Source organism: Pyrgilauda ruficollis, unplaced genomic scaffold, assembly GCF_017590135.1.
Source record: "Pyrgilauda ruficollis isolate IOZ18807 unplaced genomic scaffold, ASM1759013v1 scaffold108, whole genome shotgun sequence".
Lineage (NCBI taxonomy): Eukaryota > Metazoa > Chordata > Aves > Passeriformes > Passeridae > Pyrgilauda > Pyrgilauda ruficollis.
The window spans coordinates 145,358-165,358 of NW_024508988.1; the positions used below are offsets into that span (position 1 = coordinate 145,358).

The 20,001-nt window shown below is 36.8% G+C and overlaps 1 protein-coding gene across 1 annotated transcript in view; it reads left to right on the top strand.

Annotated features, from left to right (window-relative positions):
* Positions 1-55: 55 nt before the first annotated feature.
* The window catches only part of WDR70 (WD repeat domain 70), a 124,177-nt gene continuing 104,231 nt past the window's right edge, over positions 56-20,001 (top strand). Inside the window, exons 1-5 of the mRNA XM_041472598.1 lie at positions 56-101; positions 192-254; positions 372-455; positions 2,545-2,659; positions 6,387-6,594. Of these exons, the coding sequence (XP_041328532.1) occupies positions 80-101; positions 192-254; positions 372-455; positions 2,545-2,659; positions 6,387-6,594 (492 nt within the window). The 5' untranslated portion in view covers positions 56-79. The remainder of the gene's footprint in view (positions 102-191; positions 255-371; positions 456-2,544; positions 2,660-6,386; positions 6,595-20,001) is intronic.

The window sequence follows — 20,001 nt, forward strand, 5'->3', positions numbered from 1 at the left end:
TTCACTGGGAAGGAAGCTCGGCTGTCCCCGCCCGGCCGCTTCCTGCCGGCGCCTGTTGTGGATCCGGGGCAGGCGTAGCATGGAGCCGGCGGCCGAGGGCGGTGAGGGACGGGGGCGCCGGGGCTGAGGGCGGCCCAACTCACCCGCAGACCCCGCTCACCCCTGTGGTTTCTTCTCCTCTCTCGTTGCAGATGCAGAGATGCTGGGGACACCCGACCAGGAGCTGGCGTCCACCATGGGCTTCTCCGGCTTCGGTACGTGGCGATGCGGCCGGGGGGGCCGGGGCCTGGCTGGCGGAGCGGGGGCGAAGCCGTGGGGCCTGTCAGCCCCAGGTGGGCTTGTGTTCCAGTCTCCGTTTGCTTCATTTCCAGGGAAGAAGGCTCGAACTTTCGACCTCGAAGCCATGTTTGAGCAAACGAGAAGAACTGCAGTGGAGAGGAGTAGGAAAGTCTTGGGTAAGAAGCTGCTAGCGTAGTTGGCTCTTGCATTTTAAAACATCTTTTGATTTGCTCCTTTAGGGAGGTGTTTGAGGTGTCTCAGACTGGCTGTGTAGAAGAAAAAACAGACACGGAGTTTTGTTCGAGGAAGGCAGCCCTGAACAGCTTGGGCCTCGATGAACAGTAAAGTTACTAATTTGCTGATGTTGTCTCAGAGTGTTAGAGCTGTGTGCATGTGCAAAGCTCCTGTTGTGGGGCACAGCTTTCAGATACAGGAAAAACACACAACCTCTTTTGTTTTTTCTTTTACTTAGCTGTGTATTTATTTTGGAAGAGAAATTGGTATAGACAGCTTTAATCTCGAGACTGCAGAGTAGAGAAGAAGAAATGTGTGTCTTAGAGCAGGTTGTATAGCAGCCCACAAAATGTGTTGCTGTCTTCTGCTGTGCTGGCAGCGGGCACTTTTTGAGGGTGATGTTTCAAGAGTGGGAGGTGGAGCAAATTGTATCATTTGCTGCCTGTAGTCGAGACAACATCACTTCAAACAAGGTCCCTGAGAACAGTCACACATGTTCTATAAATCCCTTTGCCAACCCAGCTATTCATACTTTCTCCTTCCCCTTGGCCAGTTTTTGAAGCATGTATGCCTTTTGTTTTATTGTGATGCCATGTTTTTTATTGCTCTGATTCTGTACAGAACCAGATCAGACCTTTTTGGAGGCTAATTGACTTTTTGGACTTTAAGACACTATGAAATTCAGATATATAAGGGATTCCAAAATACATTACAGACCGGTTTTTTTTTGTCTGTTTTTTTTTTTTTTTTTTTTTTTTTTTTTTTTTTTTTTTTTTTTTTTTTTTTTTTTTTTTTTTTTTTGTTTTGTTTTGTTTTTGTTTTTGTTTTGGTTTTTTTTTTTGTTTTTTGTGTTGGCTGAATCTAAACACAGGAATGTATGTCCATGTTGGAAACCTTTTTAAATTTGTTACTTGTTCAGGTTGAGCTGTCTTTCCTTATGAAGAACTGTTTATTTACATAATATATTTGTTTAATAGGGGAAGTCAGTAAGTGATTGCAAAAATACAATGTTTTTAAGTCAAGATATCTTGACCTGCATCTTGAGTATATCCTCTCCCTCACCCTGCAGCAGACCACATCCTAGCCCATCCCCAGGTTTCTAGGCTTATACCAGTAAAAGAAACACACAGCATTTTCTTGTTTTGCCAAAATTTATAAAGCTTTGTATGTAATTCAGTTGTTTAACTTAGAAACAAGTTTTAGTATTGAGACTATAGCAATTAAGAATGTGTATGTGTTGTGGGGGTGGCTTAATGTGAGCGCTTATTTTCTGATTTTTTGAGAGACACTTCGGCTTTTTAGCTTTTTGTAATGACCATGATAACTTTTGGATATGTCTATCCCACTATCTGATTTGTGGAGCTGAGATCAAAATATGTTTCCTGGTTCTGTACCTTGCAGCTCTTTGGGTTTCTCTTCAGTGGAAAGTGTTTCCTAGCTTTGCTGAAAAAATGTTTTTCTTTTTCATTTATCTAACAGAGGCGAAACACAATGTTTCTTACTTAATATGAGATGGAAGTTTTTGTTTGCTTTGATTTTATTGCAGTGTTTCATAGGGATCCTTTTCAATGAGTGCAGAAAGAATGAACTACTAGTGTGAGCAATACTTTGTGTGCTTAAATTATTTAAAATTCACCTATTTACACATCTGTATACTTTAACTGCACTAATTTAGTTCCCTGTGCTATGAAAACATCAACATTTCTCTAAAGTGATCATTTTGTTTTAGTATAATGTTGGAAATAATTGAAATATTAGTGTCCTTATATGATCAACTTATTTTTGATAACATTTACAAATGAACAACTGGGTGTTTACATTGTCCTTTTGATGTTTTTTTGAGTGATCATTGCAGTAGCAATGGAAATTTAATAGATATGAAAAAGTATCTTAAATCCTTTAATTACTGTTGCATTTTCAAGTATTTCATCTAGGTCTGGGGAAAAACTATGTTACTGTCGTTAGGAAGCCAGTAATTTTAGTATTTTTAAAGGTCTTGATTATTTTTTTTTTTTTTGTCTCCCTATTCAGAAGCCCGTGAAAGAGAGAAAGAAGACCAGACTGAAAAGGAGTTTAGAATTCCATACAGTGCTTCATCAGTTTCAGCATCCAGTGCAACAGGACCTGGGTCCACATTAACTGAAAGGTACTTAGATATGGTGGGAGATTCCATGCAGCAGCTTTTTTATCTGAGGAGAGTGTTGGCTTGTTTTGATGACATGAGTATCATTTAGCTCCTGTGAATATGTCTTATCTTAAGTATTTCAGTGGGAATACTGATTTTAAACTTTTTAAAAAATTTCTTTCTCAAAGATATGTCAATATTTGCAAATATTGACATTATGTATACTTAAGAGGCAATTTTGCTGCTTCCTCCTTGATCGTGTTCCGCATACTTTTTTAAAAATAAGAACAATGATGTTACCATGTATTTTTTGAAAATATTAGGGCAAATACAATGACAACATATGATGACTTTATTAGCAGCTATTGTGCCCACCTTTAGATAGAACATTGATGTTCACCCCTGATGAAAAAGAAGGCAAAGTAGGTGGACAGCCTCTGTGTGCAGACTTTGTGGAGTAATGATGAGGTAGAGAAAGCTTTTTGTTTTACTTCAGCCTGAAGTTTATTCTTAAACTTTAGTCTGTTACTGACAAGCAATATATGCTATGGAATTTGCAATTTAAATTCTGAAATTCTCTGAAATCAGAAGTAGCTGAGGGCAATGGGGACCACATAACTCCATTGTCTGGCAGGGCTGGCAGATATGAATGTGTTGTACATTTTTAGGTTCCTGTATCTATGGAAGTTTTAACAACCCATGCAAGACTCTAGTATATGCATATTATGGGCTGGTGTGTGGTAGGTTATTATATGAGCCTATATGAGGTTATTATAGACAAACTTGTAGAGTTTCAGACTCAACAAATTTTTATTAGAAAATTTTGGTTTTGCCTGTTGGTCTTTGGAAAACCTGGGCACTCCCACAAAAATGCTTGCACAATATACTACTACTTTGTGTATCCTATGTATGCCTTGTGCCCAAGGAAGAATGTTCTGTACTTCCATTTGCTTCTGATGATCTTACATACCCATTTGATGACATAATGAAGGATGACAAGAATTTAAATGTAACATGATTGTGTATTGTAAATGGATGATTCCAACATATATAAGCAATTTAAACAAGTTATAAGGTGGAGAGTAGTCAGGCAATACAGAGGCTTTCCGTAATTATCTCATTCTTCTAATTGACTTGACAAGAGAGACATCCAGGGACTTAATATAAGGAAGATAACAAGTATGTTTCAATATGCTGAGTTATTAGGTAGACTCTGATAACTCATCAGAGTTGTGCTCATAGTAAATTTTGGTTTTGTTTTTCACTAAGCATTAAGAAGGAATGGCTTAACCTGAAAAGCTCTCCTGGAAGTTTTATATTTCCATGTAGAAAAAGGATATATAGCTTAGTTCTTAGAAGTAAAAACACGAAACTAGAAAGACATGCCATTGTGACTCAGTCTTAATTCAGAGGAGCAATCCTGCAACTGACAATTTTAGTCTGAAATACAGGATTTTCTAGTTCTTTTATAACAGAGATTTTTGTTAATATTTATTGATCTAATATGCATAGCATCTTTTATTCTCTGATAATGGCAACATTTTACTGAATTTAAAACTTTTTAAATTTTAACTTTTTAAACCTTTATCAGAGGTTTTTTTTTTAAATTATCAGAGCAGCCCTTATACTAATTTTTCAGTTTTTAAAAAATCACTCCAAAATGATGTGAAATACACCTAATGATTATTTTTTTTCTCCTGAGCTATTTTGCTGTAGAGCAATGTTTACAATAGCTATGGTATATAATTTATGCATAAGTATAATTACACCTTGTGAAATGAAAGAATCTGTTAGTATATGAAAAGGAAAAACCTGAGAAAATTGAGTGATGTGCAGAGAATGAACACATGGGGGGGATATGCCCACATACATGCACAACTCTCAGGATGTTTCTTGTTATTGCTCTTCTCAGTGTGCCATCAATGCTCCATTACAGCTTTCTTTTTTTTTTTTGTTTTTGTTTTTAGTTTGTGGTTTTTTTTTTTTTTTTTTTTTTTTTTTTTTTTTTTTTTTTTTGGTTTTTTTTTTTTTTTTGGTTTTTTTTTTTTTTTTTTTTTTTTTTTTTTTTTGTTTTTGTTTTGTTTTGTTTTGTTTTTCCTCTAACAGCTTGTTTCACTTACTGAGGAGGTAATGAGGGAAAGTAAAAAAAAAGAAGTCCTTACACTTTTCTGAATCCTGGGAGAGGGGCTGGCAAAATGGTTGTTCTTTATTTACATTCCCAGGCAGACTAAGATTGTAAGACTAGAAGTTGAGGGAAGCGCCGCTTGCTTTGTCCTTTCGGTCAGCACCACTCCCAGCTGATGTCAGAAAAGTAGATGGGGATTTGGTCTGGCTGCATTGGTGTGTTCTTGTGTTTGACTGTATCCCAGTCAGGACAGAGGACACCTGTAGCTATTGCTGGAGTATTTGGCTCTTCCTGCTGTGCTTGGAGTGTGGTCTAAAATTACACTGCAGCTCTGGCCACATCACATGGAGAATGGCTGTGCTGCCCCTCAGAGTACTGAGATGTTTGATTTGATCAATTTCCTTCCCAGCAAATGAGATAATTATAAAGATAATTAGGAAAAAAAGGTGGATGCTGTTCTTGGGTGTCTGTATAAAGATCTGAAAATTTGGGACTCAAGGATTGGAATGGCTTCCTTGAATGATTATGTGGTATACATCCTTATCACTGGCACAGTTTCTATTTAGTTTCATTCCAAAACTAATTAAATGGTTTAGCTTTTGGGGAAAAGATGTGTCGTTTGCTAGTGTAGGAATGCATATCAACTTTCAAAATACAACTCTTTTGCATATAGTATTATGGAGTTAGTTTTGAGGATAGCTTACTTGAAGAACTTTGAAGATCCCAATCTGTGCCTCACATGCTGGAAAACGTTCCCTTTGGTAAAAGGATATCAATTGCTCTATTATTGTAGAATAAGAGAAGCTTTTTATATTTGTGTTGGATTTGTTAGGTAGTAATATTCTGATGTAGGTCTTTAATGTAGACAAGCTATCAGGCTTGCAAACCCTGCTCTTCACTGTAACATCTGAGGACCTAAGTCATGTTGGTTTTAATTTATTCTCTTTTCTTCCTGAAACAGTTTCAATTGCTTGTCCAACAAAATTTTTTCCTGTGCGACTTAGTACCTGCTTGTACATGTGTATAGGGCAAAACTCGTTTTCTTAGTCTTTCGTTATGTTCCTAAACTTCTGTGATTTTTATTATAGTCTTAAAGTGATAACCTAAACGTTAAAAAATCCCAAACAAAACAATATCACTGTAGTTTATGAAGAAACAGGAAAAGAAAGCTATTTTTTTTCAGCCTGTTCACTTAAAAATTCTGAAAATATACGCTCCCAAACGAAATCTTGGAAGTTGAGCTTCTCTGTCTCAATAGCCCTTCTGCCCGTTCGCGTGCGTGGCTTGGGAACTGCCAGCAGAGGGAGCGCGGCTGCTTTGAATAAACTGTAGGAGCATAGACACCACGACTTTGCTTGTCAGAAATTTCCATATGCCAAATCAATGTGTTTGCAGAACCAATTTGGGCAACAGCAGAATGGTAATTTAATGTAACTTTTGAAACACTTGAGAGTGTTTCAAAAGATGATGGTGGGCCTAAACTCTGTTAATGAAAGTTAGTGTGCATTTTGCTACTAATTTTGGTGTCTGCTGATTTACAAGAGTGCTTGACATCTTTTATCTGAAAATTACAGTGGAAGTGACAATGTTTTCAAATAGTAATGTTTTAAATTTTTCTTGCAGAGAGGCAGTATGTAGTGAAAGTGAGGACAGCTCAAATGAAGCTTTAAGTGGTCCTTCTATGCAATCCCAGAGTTCTGCTAAAGGTCCAGCTGAGGATACTGATGATGATGATGATGAAGAAGAACAATTTATCGGGCCACCACTTCCCCCTGGGTTCAAGGATAGTGATGACGACAATGACAATGATGATGCAGAGGAGGAAGATAATGTAAGTTGTTTGTTTCTCTTTAATGTTTTAATCCTTTGAGTGGGTTCTGATTTGTATGTGGGTCATTCCTTTTTAATGGAATTCCCAGGTGATGTATGGCTTGTTCAAAATGCAGGTTTTCTGTTTTTCTTGCAGTTTTTCTAATGTTAATTCATCAAATGCAAATAATTATTTTTATTTAAAAATATCAGGATTTAAAATAAAAATACACATGTGAGTCTCAAGGGTAATTCAACATCAATTAGTGTATATTGTTTGCTTTTTGTTTTCATGTTATGAAAAAACCCAGATAAATATTTAATATGGCCATTTTAAATGGTTTATTTCCCAAAGCACATATTGAATTTTATACAAGAAAGAGGAGGCAGAGGAGGGCTTGAATCTAGGGAGAACCACTGTGCCAAAACTGTTTTTAGGAAATTAAGTCTGGTAACTGAGGGCTTGTTGGTTGGTTGTTTTTGTTTACCTGTGTTTATTTTGGTTTGCTTTTTTCTAAATAAGTGCCAGACCTGTTTGTTGTTAAGAATACAGATTTTCCTGTGTTGAAATCAAGAGAACCCCTAACACCCTAACTTTGGTATCAGAGAGACTCAGTTAAACAGCCTTCCTCTATTGACTTGAAAGGCATGTGGATCTAGCACTGATGTGGTTTAGTGGTTTAAGGGTTACAGTGGTAGTGCTGGGTTGGACTGAATGATCTTAAAGGTCTCTTCCAACCTTGATTATTTGATGATTCTGTGGAAAGATTAATGGTTTGATGTTTGTTCTTCAAAACTGCTTGGATAGAATATTTTGTGGCATTGGGGTTTGTGTGATGGTTTCCATGTGTAACAACAATGATAGAAGTCCTGTGAAAACAGCCTTACTTATTATGTATTGAACCATCTGGTAAAAGACCTGTATGTCCTGTTACACAAACGTAAACCAAACTAAAAACCACTGAATTTCCAGGGGTTCCAAGACTCCTTTTGATTTTTCTTTTGTTTTTTTACTCAGGATTCAGTTTGCTTGATCTTTTTCTGTAATATCTCTTACCTTGCATGTTTTGAGCTTATATTTTAAAGTTTAGAGAACTCATTTTGAATGCTTGAGAGGAGCTTCTTGAGCCATGACATTTCTCATTTTTAGAGTAAGCCTAAACTTACGTGAAGACGTTTTCTGTTTTGTTTTTTGTTTACCTACAAGGGATAAGTGATGGGAAATTTTGGTGTATTAGGTATTTGTATCTCTTTGTCTGATTAATTTGATTCACTGTTGTCTATGGATTTCTATAACTATCAGACTGTACGTTTTAGTTCCATATCTCCTGTCATTGTATCTGTACCCCACAGATGACTTGTTCTGTCTCAGGCAACCACGAAGAGATAAATCCAGAATTTTCTTTGAGAATGACATAAACCCTAAGTTTACTTACTGTTGATCTGTGTCAGGAATTCTCTTAATTTCTGGCTGTTAGGGCACTGTGGAGTCGGTCTCTGTTCCTGAGGGCATCATTAGACTCAGTGGGTTTCAGTTGCTATGGGTCATGTTATATTAAAATCACTGTTTCATTGCTGCCAACTTCTCCAAAGGCAAAACAATTTTCAAAAACAGCTGAATTTAGCCTTTCTCTCTCAGTAGTCACTATGCTGATTGACTGTTTTAATTTCTAACAAGATGCTGGTATTTATTTTTTATTCATAAAAAAATAATTTGAATAATGCTACAACTGGCTTGATGCAGTGAAGTTACTGGTGACCACAGTTAAAAGACCCTAATGAAAAGTTTCAGACAGAAAGGTAACTTGCAGTCTGGTGTGATTTAAGTTTGTCTGAACTTAAGACAATAGTTACAAAACAGTCTAGAATAGATTTGGTTGAGAATAAGCAGAGCAGCAGAAATATGAGACTTGTGGGTTTTCAGTCTAAACAGTTAATTTATAACTGGGGAGATTTTGTGTCAGTGTGAATGCCAGAGGCCTTTGGGGTCTAGAGCCTTCCCTTACTGCTGCTCATGAACTCAGTTATTTTCTTTCCTGTGAAGGGAATCAGGAAGCAGCTGTGCTTTCGTGGTTTCCTGTTGATCGATTGGTGATCACAGTATGATCTTGCGAGCCCCAAGGAAGGCAGGTGTTGCAGTTATGAGAACTCTGATTCCTTTCTCTTGCTTGTACATAGACAGTGGTTGGTGTGCATGGGTGCAGAACTGAGACAGAAGAAACTGAAAGCTGAATATTTTTTTCACAGATGTAGTATGAGACTCTCTCTTTTATTATCTTATTTTGCTGCTGAAGTAATTCCTTGAAAACACAAGTATCTGTGCTTTTGATCCTGAAGGAATCAAATTTTTCTTTAGTAGTTCTAGGTGTTGTGGTATATAATTTGTAATTTGAAGTCTTGTGAATTTTGTATGACAGATAAAATTCATCAAAATGCTGGTTTCACCCTGACATTTTCCCACTGTCTCTCAAGTCTGACTTTAGATGTGGGTTTTTTTTCAGTATTGCTTGTTCTTTTGTTTTTCCTTTCTTATGACAGATTGTCAGTAGAGACATTTGTCAAATTTGTCTTGCTATGAGGCAGACAACTTTGGAGTCCAGGGCTGGCCCAGGACTGCCCAGCTTACATGAGTTATTTTACTAAATAAACATTTAGGTAGACGGATTAGCTGGTGGTTATTTTCTTTGATGGGAATTTTTCCATACCTTCTTGGTGTTTTTGTGGGAAAATGACTAACAGCAGTTAATTGCACAATGTTTTGAATTGACACTGGTATTTTTTGAGTATTATGCATTTTTGTAATTTGCATAAATCACCTGTGATACAAAGCAAACACAACTTTTTAACAGAGCCTTAGATGTTGTATTACAAGTGTGAATTCTGACTTGCAGTACTTTTTTCCCCAAATTGATGTAAGTTCATTTCATATCTGTAAGTCTGTGGTGCTGTTTTAAAGGATTTTTCAGTGTTTCTTTAATCTGTGTTGATACTGATCATTAGTTACATTTAACAAATAAATATTTAGTTTGACTTGCTAATTTGGTATCATTCACTTCCATTTGTGTCAAAAGTGATGATACTTAAGAAACCGCAATACAGTTGTGAGTATTTATCCAAATGCATTACAATGCTTGTTTGTAGTAGTGTAAGGAGTAGTGGTTTATCAAGTACATTTCAAGGATAATAGGTAGATGTGGTATTAATCCCCTCTGATATTTTCCTCTTGGTTTAGTATCCCATTTTATATAAAAGGCTTGCATTAATTTGGGGAGCGAGGCAAATTAAAGCTTTTTGAGTTGGCTATTTTGCTGTTTGAGTTGTGATCGTCATGCTGGCTATTTGAGCTGTGATCAGTACTTACTTTTCTGTGGTGCCTTTTCTTCTGATGGCATAAAAACCTGGTGGGATCGTTGGTGCCCATTTTTCACATGGTCATAAGCTGAGAGGAGGAGGGAAAAGCAGAGCATCTTCTGTAGTGTGAAGTTTTTCAGGGCTGATCTAAACCTTTCTAGAAAATTTCAGAAAACTCTTTATAAGAGAAAACAGCTTGTTTTGCAAGAGGGCAATCGCATAATGAGGGCAATATTGCATGTGATAAATTTTGGCTTGGGAAATATAGTAGAGGCTTGGCCAGCTTTTTTTGCCTGGCAAAATGCGCTGGGAATCTGTCTGATATCTGTTCACTCAAAACCTGTCTGAAGAAGGACAAAGACTAGCAAGAGCAGTTGTGTCAGGATTGGTAGGTAGACAGATTTAAATTTAGGACATAAACATTTTTCAAGGGAATGGATGACACGTGTTAGAAGACTTTAGTAACAGTGTATATCTGTCAGTGCTCTCTTCTACATGTTATTAGAAAATGTGCTGAGATCATTAACAAAACTTAATGTACTGTTAGCTTCTCGTGACACTTTTTCTGCCTTGAGCCAACAGGTAAAGGTGATTGTTAAAGAATTTGCTAGATGGATTTGCAAGGATTTACCTTCTATTTGGAGCTGAGTTACAGTTCGTTCTCCTTCGGAACAGAGAACTGTTTCTCCCTGCCGCACCAAAGGGATACTAATCATGTTGTAATTATGTCCTTGAACCAAGTACAGCCTTGGGCCTCTTCACAGCCCAAGGCTGTACTCTGATTTGGCCTGTTTCCAAAATGATAGCATAGCTGTATTTCAGGTTTTAGAATTATTTGGAGATATTTTAATTTTTTTTTCAGAAGTTTAACAGGACATACCAGTAATACTTGTTCAGAATTGAAGGAAGCCATTTCCTGCTGATTTAGATGGAGAATTTAAGTAGACTGTAATTGCTCCAATTAGAATTTGGCTATGGTACCAGACTAAAAATTATAGTGTTTTAAAAATAAGTAAATGTTGTGGGAATTTTTAGTCTTCCTAAGGATTTGTAAGATTTAGATTGAGAATTATCTGTCCTGCTGAATCTTATTTACCCAGTCATGATTCATCTTATCTAAAGAGGAAAAGGTATAGTAAGCTGAACAAAGCAATTTTTTGTATGCAACAGAGACAGAAAAGTGTGGTTTTGAGGGTGAGAAGCATTAAGTATTTCTAGTTATTGAGAATAAAATAGGTGGAAGTTAACAATTGCTTTAAATTTGCTTCTGTGTTACCTTCCTATATAAAAATGAAGCAAATGTTTTTTTCATATATATGCATATGTTCTTAAGTCTTAACAATGAAAATGAGGTAAATGTATTTTATTTATATTAAACTTGGTACAAGTTGTGGCATTTTTCTAAGGATCATTAATGTGGTGCAAAGATTGAGAAAGATTATATCCAAAGTGAGTTAAAACAGATTTGCAAACTTTGCAAAAATTAGAAGAAAACAAAATAATTGGTCTCTCTCAAATCATTGGTCTTCCAATGTGACGGAATCAAACAGAAGCTGTAAAGAAAGGAATACTCAACTTAAAGAACAGATCATCATATGGAGAGGAAGCTAACAAGGTAATTCCCTTAGGGAATGTTGGTCTTCAGTAAAAAGGCATGGAGTATTTGCTCATCCTGTCTTCAACTGAGTGCCCCAGAATTCATGATTACCAGTTGTTCCTAGAGTGTACTTGCAAGGGCTCTATTGATTAATTCTGAAGAGCTTAGCAAGTCCAAGCCTTCTTTGCTGTATATCTCACCATGCTTTTTGGTGGATGATACGGATTTTAATGTAATATGGCAGAATATGAAAAGTTTTAGAACGTTTCCCCTACAGATAGGTACTTAGGGTCCTGTGAGTTTGTTTCCAGAGGTATTTTGTGAGAACATTAAGAGGCATGTATTTGTTGACTGTGAGGTGCTTCAAAGTTAGACAGAGGTGATTTTACCAGTCTTAGGACATAATCTTAGTTTTTACTGCCCTTTTTAATGAAGTTCAGAGATCTTCCGTCCTGTTTTTACTTTTTATCAGCTCTTTTAGAGACCTTTTACCAAGTCAGCTTTAGCTGCTGTAGCCCGTAGAAAGCATGCTTCAGGAGCTGCTCATACCATTTCTGTGTTTGAAGAGGGAGCTGTTAAGACTGATGCAAGGTGTTGTTCATCTCAAGGCCAAATACGCTGTGGCAATAAACCTTCCACAGTTAAAGTGTGATCCTCATGCTCATCCCTCCGAGACCATTAAGTCTTTCTAAGCACATACCCTGCATGTTTATCCCAGTCACAACACTGTACTTTTGATACAGTATTATTTAACAAGAATGGGTTGCAATGGTATGTGCAATGATAAATGCAATGCAATGCTGAACATTGGTACATGCAATGGTATGTGAGCATTTTGTCCTGAATATTACTTTCTTTACTTCCAGTAGAAGCTGGCATATTTGGAAGTGAAGATACTGAAATAAAGTTATTCTTTGAGAACTGAAAACACTGTCAAATTGAAGTGGTGACTGCCTCTTTACATGATGCTTGATGCGTTTTTTGGCTGTTGCAATGAATTTCCTATATACTTTAAAAAAGAAGCACAAATAGCATATAGTTTCTATCAGTGTTAGAATACATAAAATATTTTTAAATTTGGCCAGGGAACAGCAATGGTGACACTATATTCAACTTCGTTTGCATCGCTATGGGAAACACAAATTGAAGATAACAGGTTTTCCCTTTATTTGGCATGTGAGTGTTATCTTTTTGATAAGTTGTTTGTGCTCTAAACAGATTAAGGAGAAATACAGGTACAGAGTACTCTTGCTAGAATCAAGAGGAAGATGAAGTGGATGATAACAAGTACTTGAAGTATTTATGGTGGGGATGAACAAATAATTTAAAAGGATTGGATTTGATGGGAGAGTGTAAGTGACATGCAGTTACACTTCCTCTCCTATGAACAAGTCTTCACAGGATTTTTGATGAACAAATGATTTATGTTAAACTGTTGGAACTGCAGACCACTCCAGTAGAATCCTTGGAGAGCAGTTTTGTTGACTCTAGGAATGTCTGCTCTTTGTTTAAAAGATGGCTTTGGATTTTTATGAATGTGAGTCTACCACACATATTGTTTTACAACTGCTGCAATGACATCTCTTATTTGCAGGTGAGCACTTAGCAGTATACAGGGACTACACATACTTGATACTAACAGTATCCAGATCACACAACAATCACACAGAACCTTCTTCCTTTACTCCTGCTTATCCTTTTCTTTGTACTTTAAAGTCTAATGAAATTATTTTCAAATTCTTAGAATCTTGGATAATATTTTATTGCATTACCTTGTGTACTATTCGTGAATGTTTATTTGACATACCATTGTAACTAAAGATTAATAAATATTCAAATAACCAAATACCAAAGAATTCAAATAACCAAAGAAGAAAGACTTTTGATTTGGTTTATTTGCATGTGTGGGATTAATGCCAGTGAGCATTCTCATGTGGTGAAACACAAGGGCTTAAATAAGGGTTGAACTCAGTCAGTCATAGTGATCTTTTGCAGTACAGAGGCCACTTAGGTCATCTTTCATATAATAATGAGTATGAACCATGTCATGGTTTGGGAATGGTATTCCCCAATTTAGTACTTCCATTAAAAAGAAGACCATGGCCTGCTCCCCTCCCTCCCTCTGGTGGGAGACGCAAAAGGCAGAGGTCATGAATTGAGATAAGACCTATTTACTGGATACAGCAATGGATATGAAAGTAAAGAGTAACAGTATTAATAAAGAATATTAGTAGCCAAAGTGTGCAAAGAGGGTGATTCACATGGAAAATGGTCTCCATGCTTGGCACAGTTAAGCAAAGGTGAATGGCTTCTGGTATCTGGGAAAGGAATGTCCTTCTTGTCCCTTTTCCCTGCCACTGAAACTCACATGAGCTGTAACTGAGTAGTATAATGTTTTGTCCATGCCCTGTCGTGCTCATCTGGACTGGAGCCAGGGCAATACAGGAAATAAATTCTGGAAGAGCTGTAGAAATCAGGAGTAGAACTTATTTTTCTACATGTGACCAAAACTTCTGTTGTGGAAAAAGATGGCTTTGAAGAGTTACCTTACTCAGTTTAAGAATTCAAGTGTCTGGAACAAAAGTAGAAGCTAGAGTTCTAATTGATATTAGTTATTTTAATGGAAATGTTAGAAAGTCTGGCTTGTTTTTTTCAGTCAAGTATTTCACAAATATCGCAAATATAGTGGTATTTCCCCATCACTTACTGTAGAGTGCTCTATATTTCTAGAGCAGTTCAGGTGTCAGAAAGAGCTGATAACCTTTATTAGAGTTGCAATGTCCTATTAATTAGGACAAATTTTATATTAATGTCTGCCTCTACTAGCTGTGTATTAGCTGCTCTTTTGCTATTATGTACTACAGGCAAACCATGGGATTTAATACTTTAATTTAAAGAGGGTAGCAAAAACATAAAGGAATCATGTTATACATATAGCCTTTCCCTTTTTTCTCTCATGTTAAAATTCAGTTGTCAACTTTGGAAGATTAGTTGGAGGATGGAAAAGTTACTTAGGATTTATGCAGCAGTGTAAATGTTTCTTTCTTAGCTCAGTAATCTTAAAAGTTTCATGCATTGTCTGGATTTATAAAGGTATCTTCTTCTAACCAGCCTGTTACTTGGGATGTTTTGGAACATCCCAAGTAACAGGCTGGTTAGAAGAAGATGCTGGTCTCTGCAAAGAAGGCAGATGAGCATATCAGACTATGTGTGGCATCTCTGGGCATCAGTTGGCTTTCAATGCCACCAGATTTGTAAATTTTTGCAGTTCAAATAGTCAGTGTATGTCCCTTGCAAAACTGATGCCACAAAGTAACTGATCTTGTCTTAAATATATGAATAAAGGTATTTCTCACTGACATTCCTTCTTGAAGTTAATTTACCTTTTCTACTGAGTACCAAAAATGTCAGAAATGGAAATTTAGAAGAAAAATTTAAGTAGCTTAATCATCCTCAGTGTCTTCAAACAGCACTGTTTTATAAGATCACTGTGACACAGAGTGCTGAATCATTTTAAGGACAACCTCTGCTTGGTCTACAGTGTCAAGTCTTGGTCTTTGTGAGCATTCTATGCCGTTTTAGATGCCTTAAGACCATCTGAAAATAACTTGGATTTTATCTCCATAATTTTTTCCTGAAGAAAATATTAAAATTCTGGAGAAGCTGTAAAGCCCCATGTACTGTTTTTTATTCACTTGTGGTTTTTTCATACATTTACTTTTCCTTGTGTTTAAAAAATGCTCTCTCATTTGGATGACATGCATGGTTGTGCAGGCATGCAAGGTTAAATGTTGGGTCACACCTAAGAGTTTGATGATTTTTGATTAATTAGAAGTGTATCATCCAAATTTAAATTCTAGAAATAACAGTGCGAGAGTAAACTTCACAGTCCATCTCAATAGAAAATAGTTTAAGAATTCTGACATGGATTTCTGTCAATAACTACTTGTTTTAATAGCTTCATTTGTTTTAACTTGGCATTTGTTACATTTATTTTCTCAGAGTCCTTCAGAGTTGTTCCTCTGTTCCATGATTAAATGCTGCCTTATCTAGCATTTTCTTTGGTGAGGACAGCCAGTTAGTTTGGGGCTTTTTTTTTTTTCTTTTTTTTTTTCTTTTTTTCAGACCAGTACTCTGTCGTATTTAATTGCTCTTCCTAAGGTGCCTTTTAGGGATCAGGCATTCCGCTGATCCTCTCTTTCCCATTCCTGCTTGTATCCCTCTCTCTTGTGGCTCTCATATTTTTCTCCTTTCTGTAAAGGAACTCATGAAAAATATTTTTAAAACAACAAATGTTTGTATTTGTGACAGTGCAAGCCTGTAAGTAGTAAAGTTTTTGCATTGGACAACTGCAATTTTAAAGGCAGATTCTTTCAATTATCTCTAAATTAATGGCGTAAGGCTTAGTCCAGTTGTTGTCCATAAATTTTTTTTTTTCTTTGGGAAGACAATTATGATACATTGAGTAGACAGTGAATTTATGAGAAAGCCTAATGGTAGTTTCCTGTGATTTCTCAAAGTCTTGTTTTCCAAATAAGAAACTGCATTCTGTTTTTCAATGAATGAGTAGTAGTAAAATAATTCAATGCATTTTCAGCAGAAAAATTAATTCCTCTGAGTAAAATGAACGTCACTAGATCTAAATCAGCTACAACTATGCTATTTATAAGGCTATTGGGCAGATTAAATAAATATACTAAATAATACTAAATAAGTATCTGCCCAATTCACATTATAGTTATGAAAACTGGTCCTATCCTGTAAAAAAATATAATAGTTGTCAGCTGTAGTTTAATGCAATTTGCATTAGTTTACCTCTTGAGAATCATCTCATAGTGTAGGAATTAATGGAAGCTGCAATTCTGTCTAGTACTTTTAGGGAGTATCCTCATGAGGGACTCTGCAACCAAGTTTGAGTGGGTGGGAAAACACCACAGAAACTACCCAAAATTTTACAGGTAAAATTTTGTGTCTAGCTGCAGCTTGTGGGTTGGTGTTTGAAGAAGAGTTCATGTTACTCTGAGTAATGCTTTAAAGTCTTGAAAATTTCCAAAGTATTGCGAGAAAAAAATCTGGGGTTACAGATTCATGTTTCCTTCTGACGGTTATGTATTTATTTATCAAACCTACTTGCTTTCCAAGTATAGTAAGGAATTTTTTTTTTTCCTGAAGTCAACCTTGCCACTTCTTGTGTGTTCACTTTTTGGAATATCAGTTAGTGATTTTTTTAAAAGCATTTAAAACAGATTTAATGAAAATTAAAAAGTATTTTTATGCTGTGTTTTCTCATATGATTACATCGCTACTAAGGTAATTGGCTCATTTTCAGAATTAAATTGCGCAGGATAATTTCCCAGTAACTGAAACTTCCTAGACCTTCCTTAGTTTTTGGTTCAAAGCACCTTGTAGGTATTGAAGTTTTTGTACATAAAGAAAATTAAATCAGGAGTGATTGAGCCACAGATCATCTTAGAGAAAAATCATCGGTAGGTTTAGGCTTTCTGTGTTAGGAAGTTTGTCTTGCAGGCCAGGAGCTGATGAGAATCCAAACTTTCAGAATGTTTCTATCTGAAATAAATTGAACAAATAATATTGAATTTATTTTTAATCTGTAACAACTCATTTTGCACCAAAGAAAACAACCCAGCTTTAGGTTTTGTAGGTGCTTTGAAAATACTGTGTGGCAGCCGCTGACAATGCACTGCTTGACCTTGCTGTGTGCCATTCTTCTAGCTAAAAAGGCATGCAGGAGGCACACTGACAGTAATCTCTCAGCTTGGCGCTTTTACAGTGAGAAGGGCTTACTGTGTAAGCATGAGGCTTAACATGCCATACCTTGCTGTAATTGCAAGTTCTAAGAAGGTCATCTCAGGTCTTTCATCCTTCGGGGTGGATGGGTTAAATTGTGTGAAGTTCATATTATAGCTTATTGGTTATTTGAGTTCTTTAAGTGCAAGTTTGTGGACATTAGAACAGTAAATATCATTTGGAGCAAATGCATAACCTTATGAAAAATTCCAGTGTCTTAACCAGAACTCTTCCACTCCCTTTATTGTGCAAAATTTTAATAGTGTAATTTCTATCTGCTCTGTCCCTGTCAGTATTAATAGATACTTGTAAGTCCTTGATATCCACAACCAGCTGCAAAAATCTATTTATATGTATTTGCTCACTCTTTCTAGCTTGTTCCCTCACCTAGCGTCCATGCTAGTGGAATTGTTCGGTATCATAGTGACTGTGAGGATTTCAGAATGCATGAGTAACTTATAGTGGGTTTTAATAGTTTTTGTACCTGTTTGTCTCAATCTGATGATCTTGTTTTGAAAGCAGGATTCTTTTGCTTTCTTCATTTCCTTAATTCTGTATTACACTGAAATTCTAAGGGTAAGTGGTTCACCGGTAGGAAGAATTTACCCAATGTCAGGGTTTCTGCATTTTAAAATGCATTTTAATAGATTGTCATTTCTGAAAGAATTTATTTACGTAAAGGAATACTAAACTCCGTCATTTTACTCACTAAAAAAAATGAAGGCAGCTTCTCCCTGTCTGTAGTGGTTTATCAGATCTTATGAGAGGAACCTAAAGACAAGGGGTTGCCATCATTCTCTACACAGAGATCCATTTTTGCTGTCTCAGACTGGATGTTACTTGTGGTGGCTAAATGAACTGAGGATCCAAAGTACCTGAAATGTGTGGTATGGAAGGCCAGGTAAATTCTGAAAGCAAGCATGTAAAGAAAAGTGCCTTCAGATGGCCTGTACTTTGCAATTTTTCTGTAAACAGAATAATGGCATTGAAAAACTCACTGTGAAACCATTTGTTTTGGAAGCATATCCTACTGTCCGTTTTGTGTGGCTCCCAAGAGGTGAAGTGTAAGGTCTTAAGAGGCTTGGGAAACAGTCAAGTCTAGGACAGCAGTAGGTGTTATGTGAGATGGCATTAGTTTCACAACTAAACCATGTCATTTAGTGGATCACACATTCACGGGCTATATCAAACATGAGGTTAATGTGAAGAATTTGGGCTTACAGAATGAATTCCAGAAACAGGAGTTAAATTCTGGCCAATTGCAGCAACTATGCAAAATTGGGAATCCTTGTTTTGGCTTCCTTATGAGTTGTCTGGAATATGTCCATAACAGGGAATTTGAACAAACATGAACGAAAAATCTTGGACCGCATTTGATTCAGATTATTTTATGGATCATATGTTCCTGCCCACCACTTCAGCTTTTCCTGTGAAAAGCCAGTAAGTGTTTATAAGCTCTATGCTTCTCTCATGCACGTTTTTGGCATATTTTGTACTTTTGTTTCTTTTTCGACAGAATAGCATGTTGGACTTGCTTGTTACAGGGGAAGGTCTGCTAGAGGATTTTTATGGATAGAGCTTGCTTTTTTAATGGAAACAGTAGTTATCAGTTAACAGTAGAATCATGCATTCCCTAGGAACCTCGCCAATCAGTCAGCCAGGAGGTATGAAGTATCATGGATCTGTTTTTTCAACAGCATCAAGACTGCACTTGTAACATAAGCATTATACACAAAGCTTGTTATATTTTTCCCCTTTTTTGTGGAGGGTTTTTAGTTTGTTTTTACATCCCTGGAGAACAAAGGCATGGAGAGCAACCCTGCCGAGAAGAACTTGGGAATGAAAAGCTGGAAGTGATCTGACAATGTGTGCTTGCAGGCCCAAAAGCCTGGACTGCATCCAGGGTTCTGTGGGCAGCAGGGCAGGGAGGGGATTCTGCCCCGCTGCTCTGCTCTGGTGAGATCTATCTGGAGTACTGCATCCAGCTCTGGGTCCCCAGCATAAAACAAGAAGGACAGGGACCTTTCAGAGTGAGTTCAGGAAAGGGCCACAAAGATGCTCAGAGGGCTGCAGCACCTCTCATGTGACAAAAAGGCTGAGAGAATTAGGACCTGAAGAAGAAAGACACTGAGGAAACCTTATTGCAGCCTTCCAGTACCTAAAGGAGCCCCACAAGAAAGATGAGGACAAACATTTTAGCAGGGTCTGTAGTTACTGAGCAAGGGGTCATGGCATTGAGCTAAAAGAGGGTTGATTTAGGCTAGATACAAGATTTTTTTTTATGCTGCGGCCTGTAAAACACTGGAACAGGTTATCCAGAGAGATATGGTACATGCCCCACCCCTGGAAACAAAATTCAACTCCAGGTTGAACAGAGGTCTGTGCAATGTGATCTAGTTGAATATATCCCTGTTCATTGCAGGGGCATTGGACTAGATGGCCTTTACAGGTCCCTGTCAACTTAAACTATTCAATGATTGTAAGTAATAGGCATTAGTAATAATTTCTGTCTTAGTGGAACATGAACCGCTCAATGAACAAACATACTATAGCTACTGGAGTATCAGCATAGCACCGCTGTAAGGTGGGACATTTTATCCTATTTGAAACAAAAGCACATAAGCAATTGTCATATTGAAAATTTTACAGCAGATATGCAGTAGATGTGTGGTC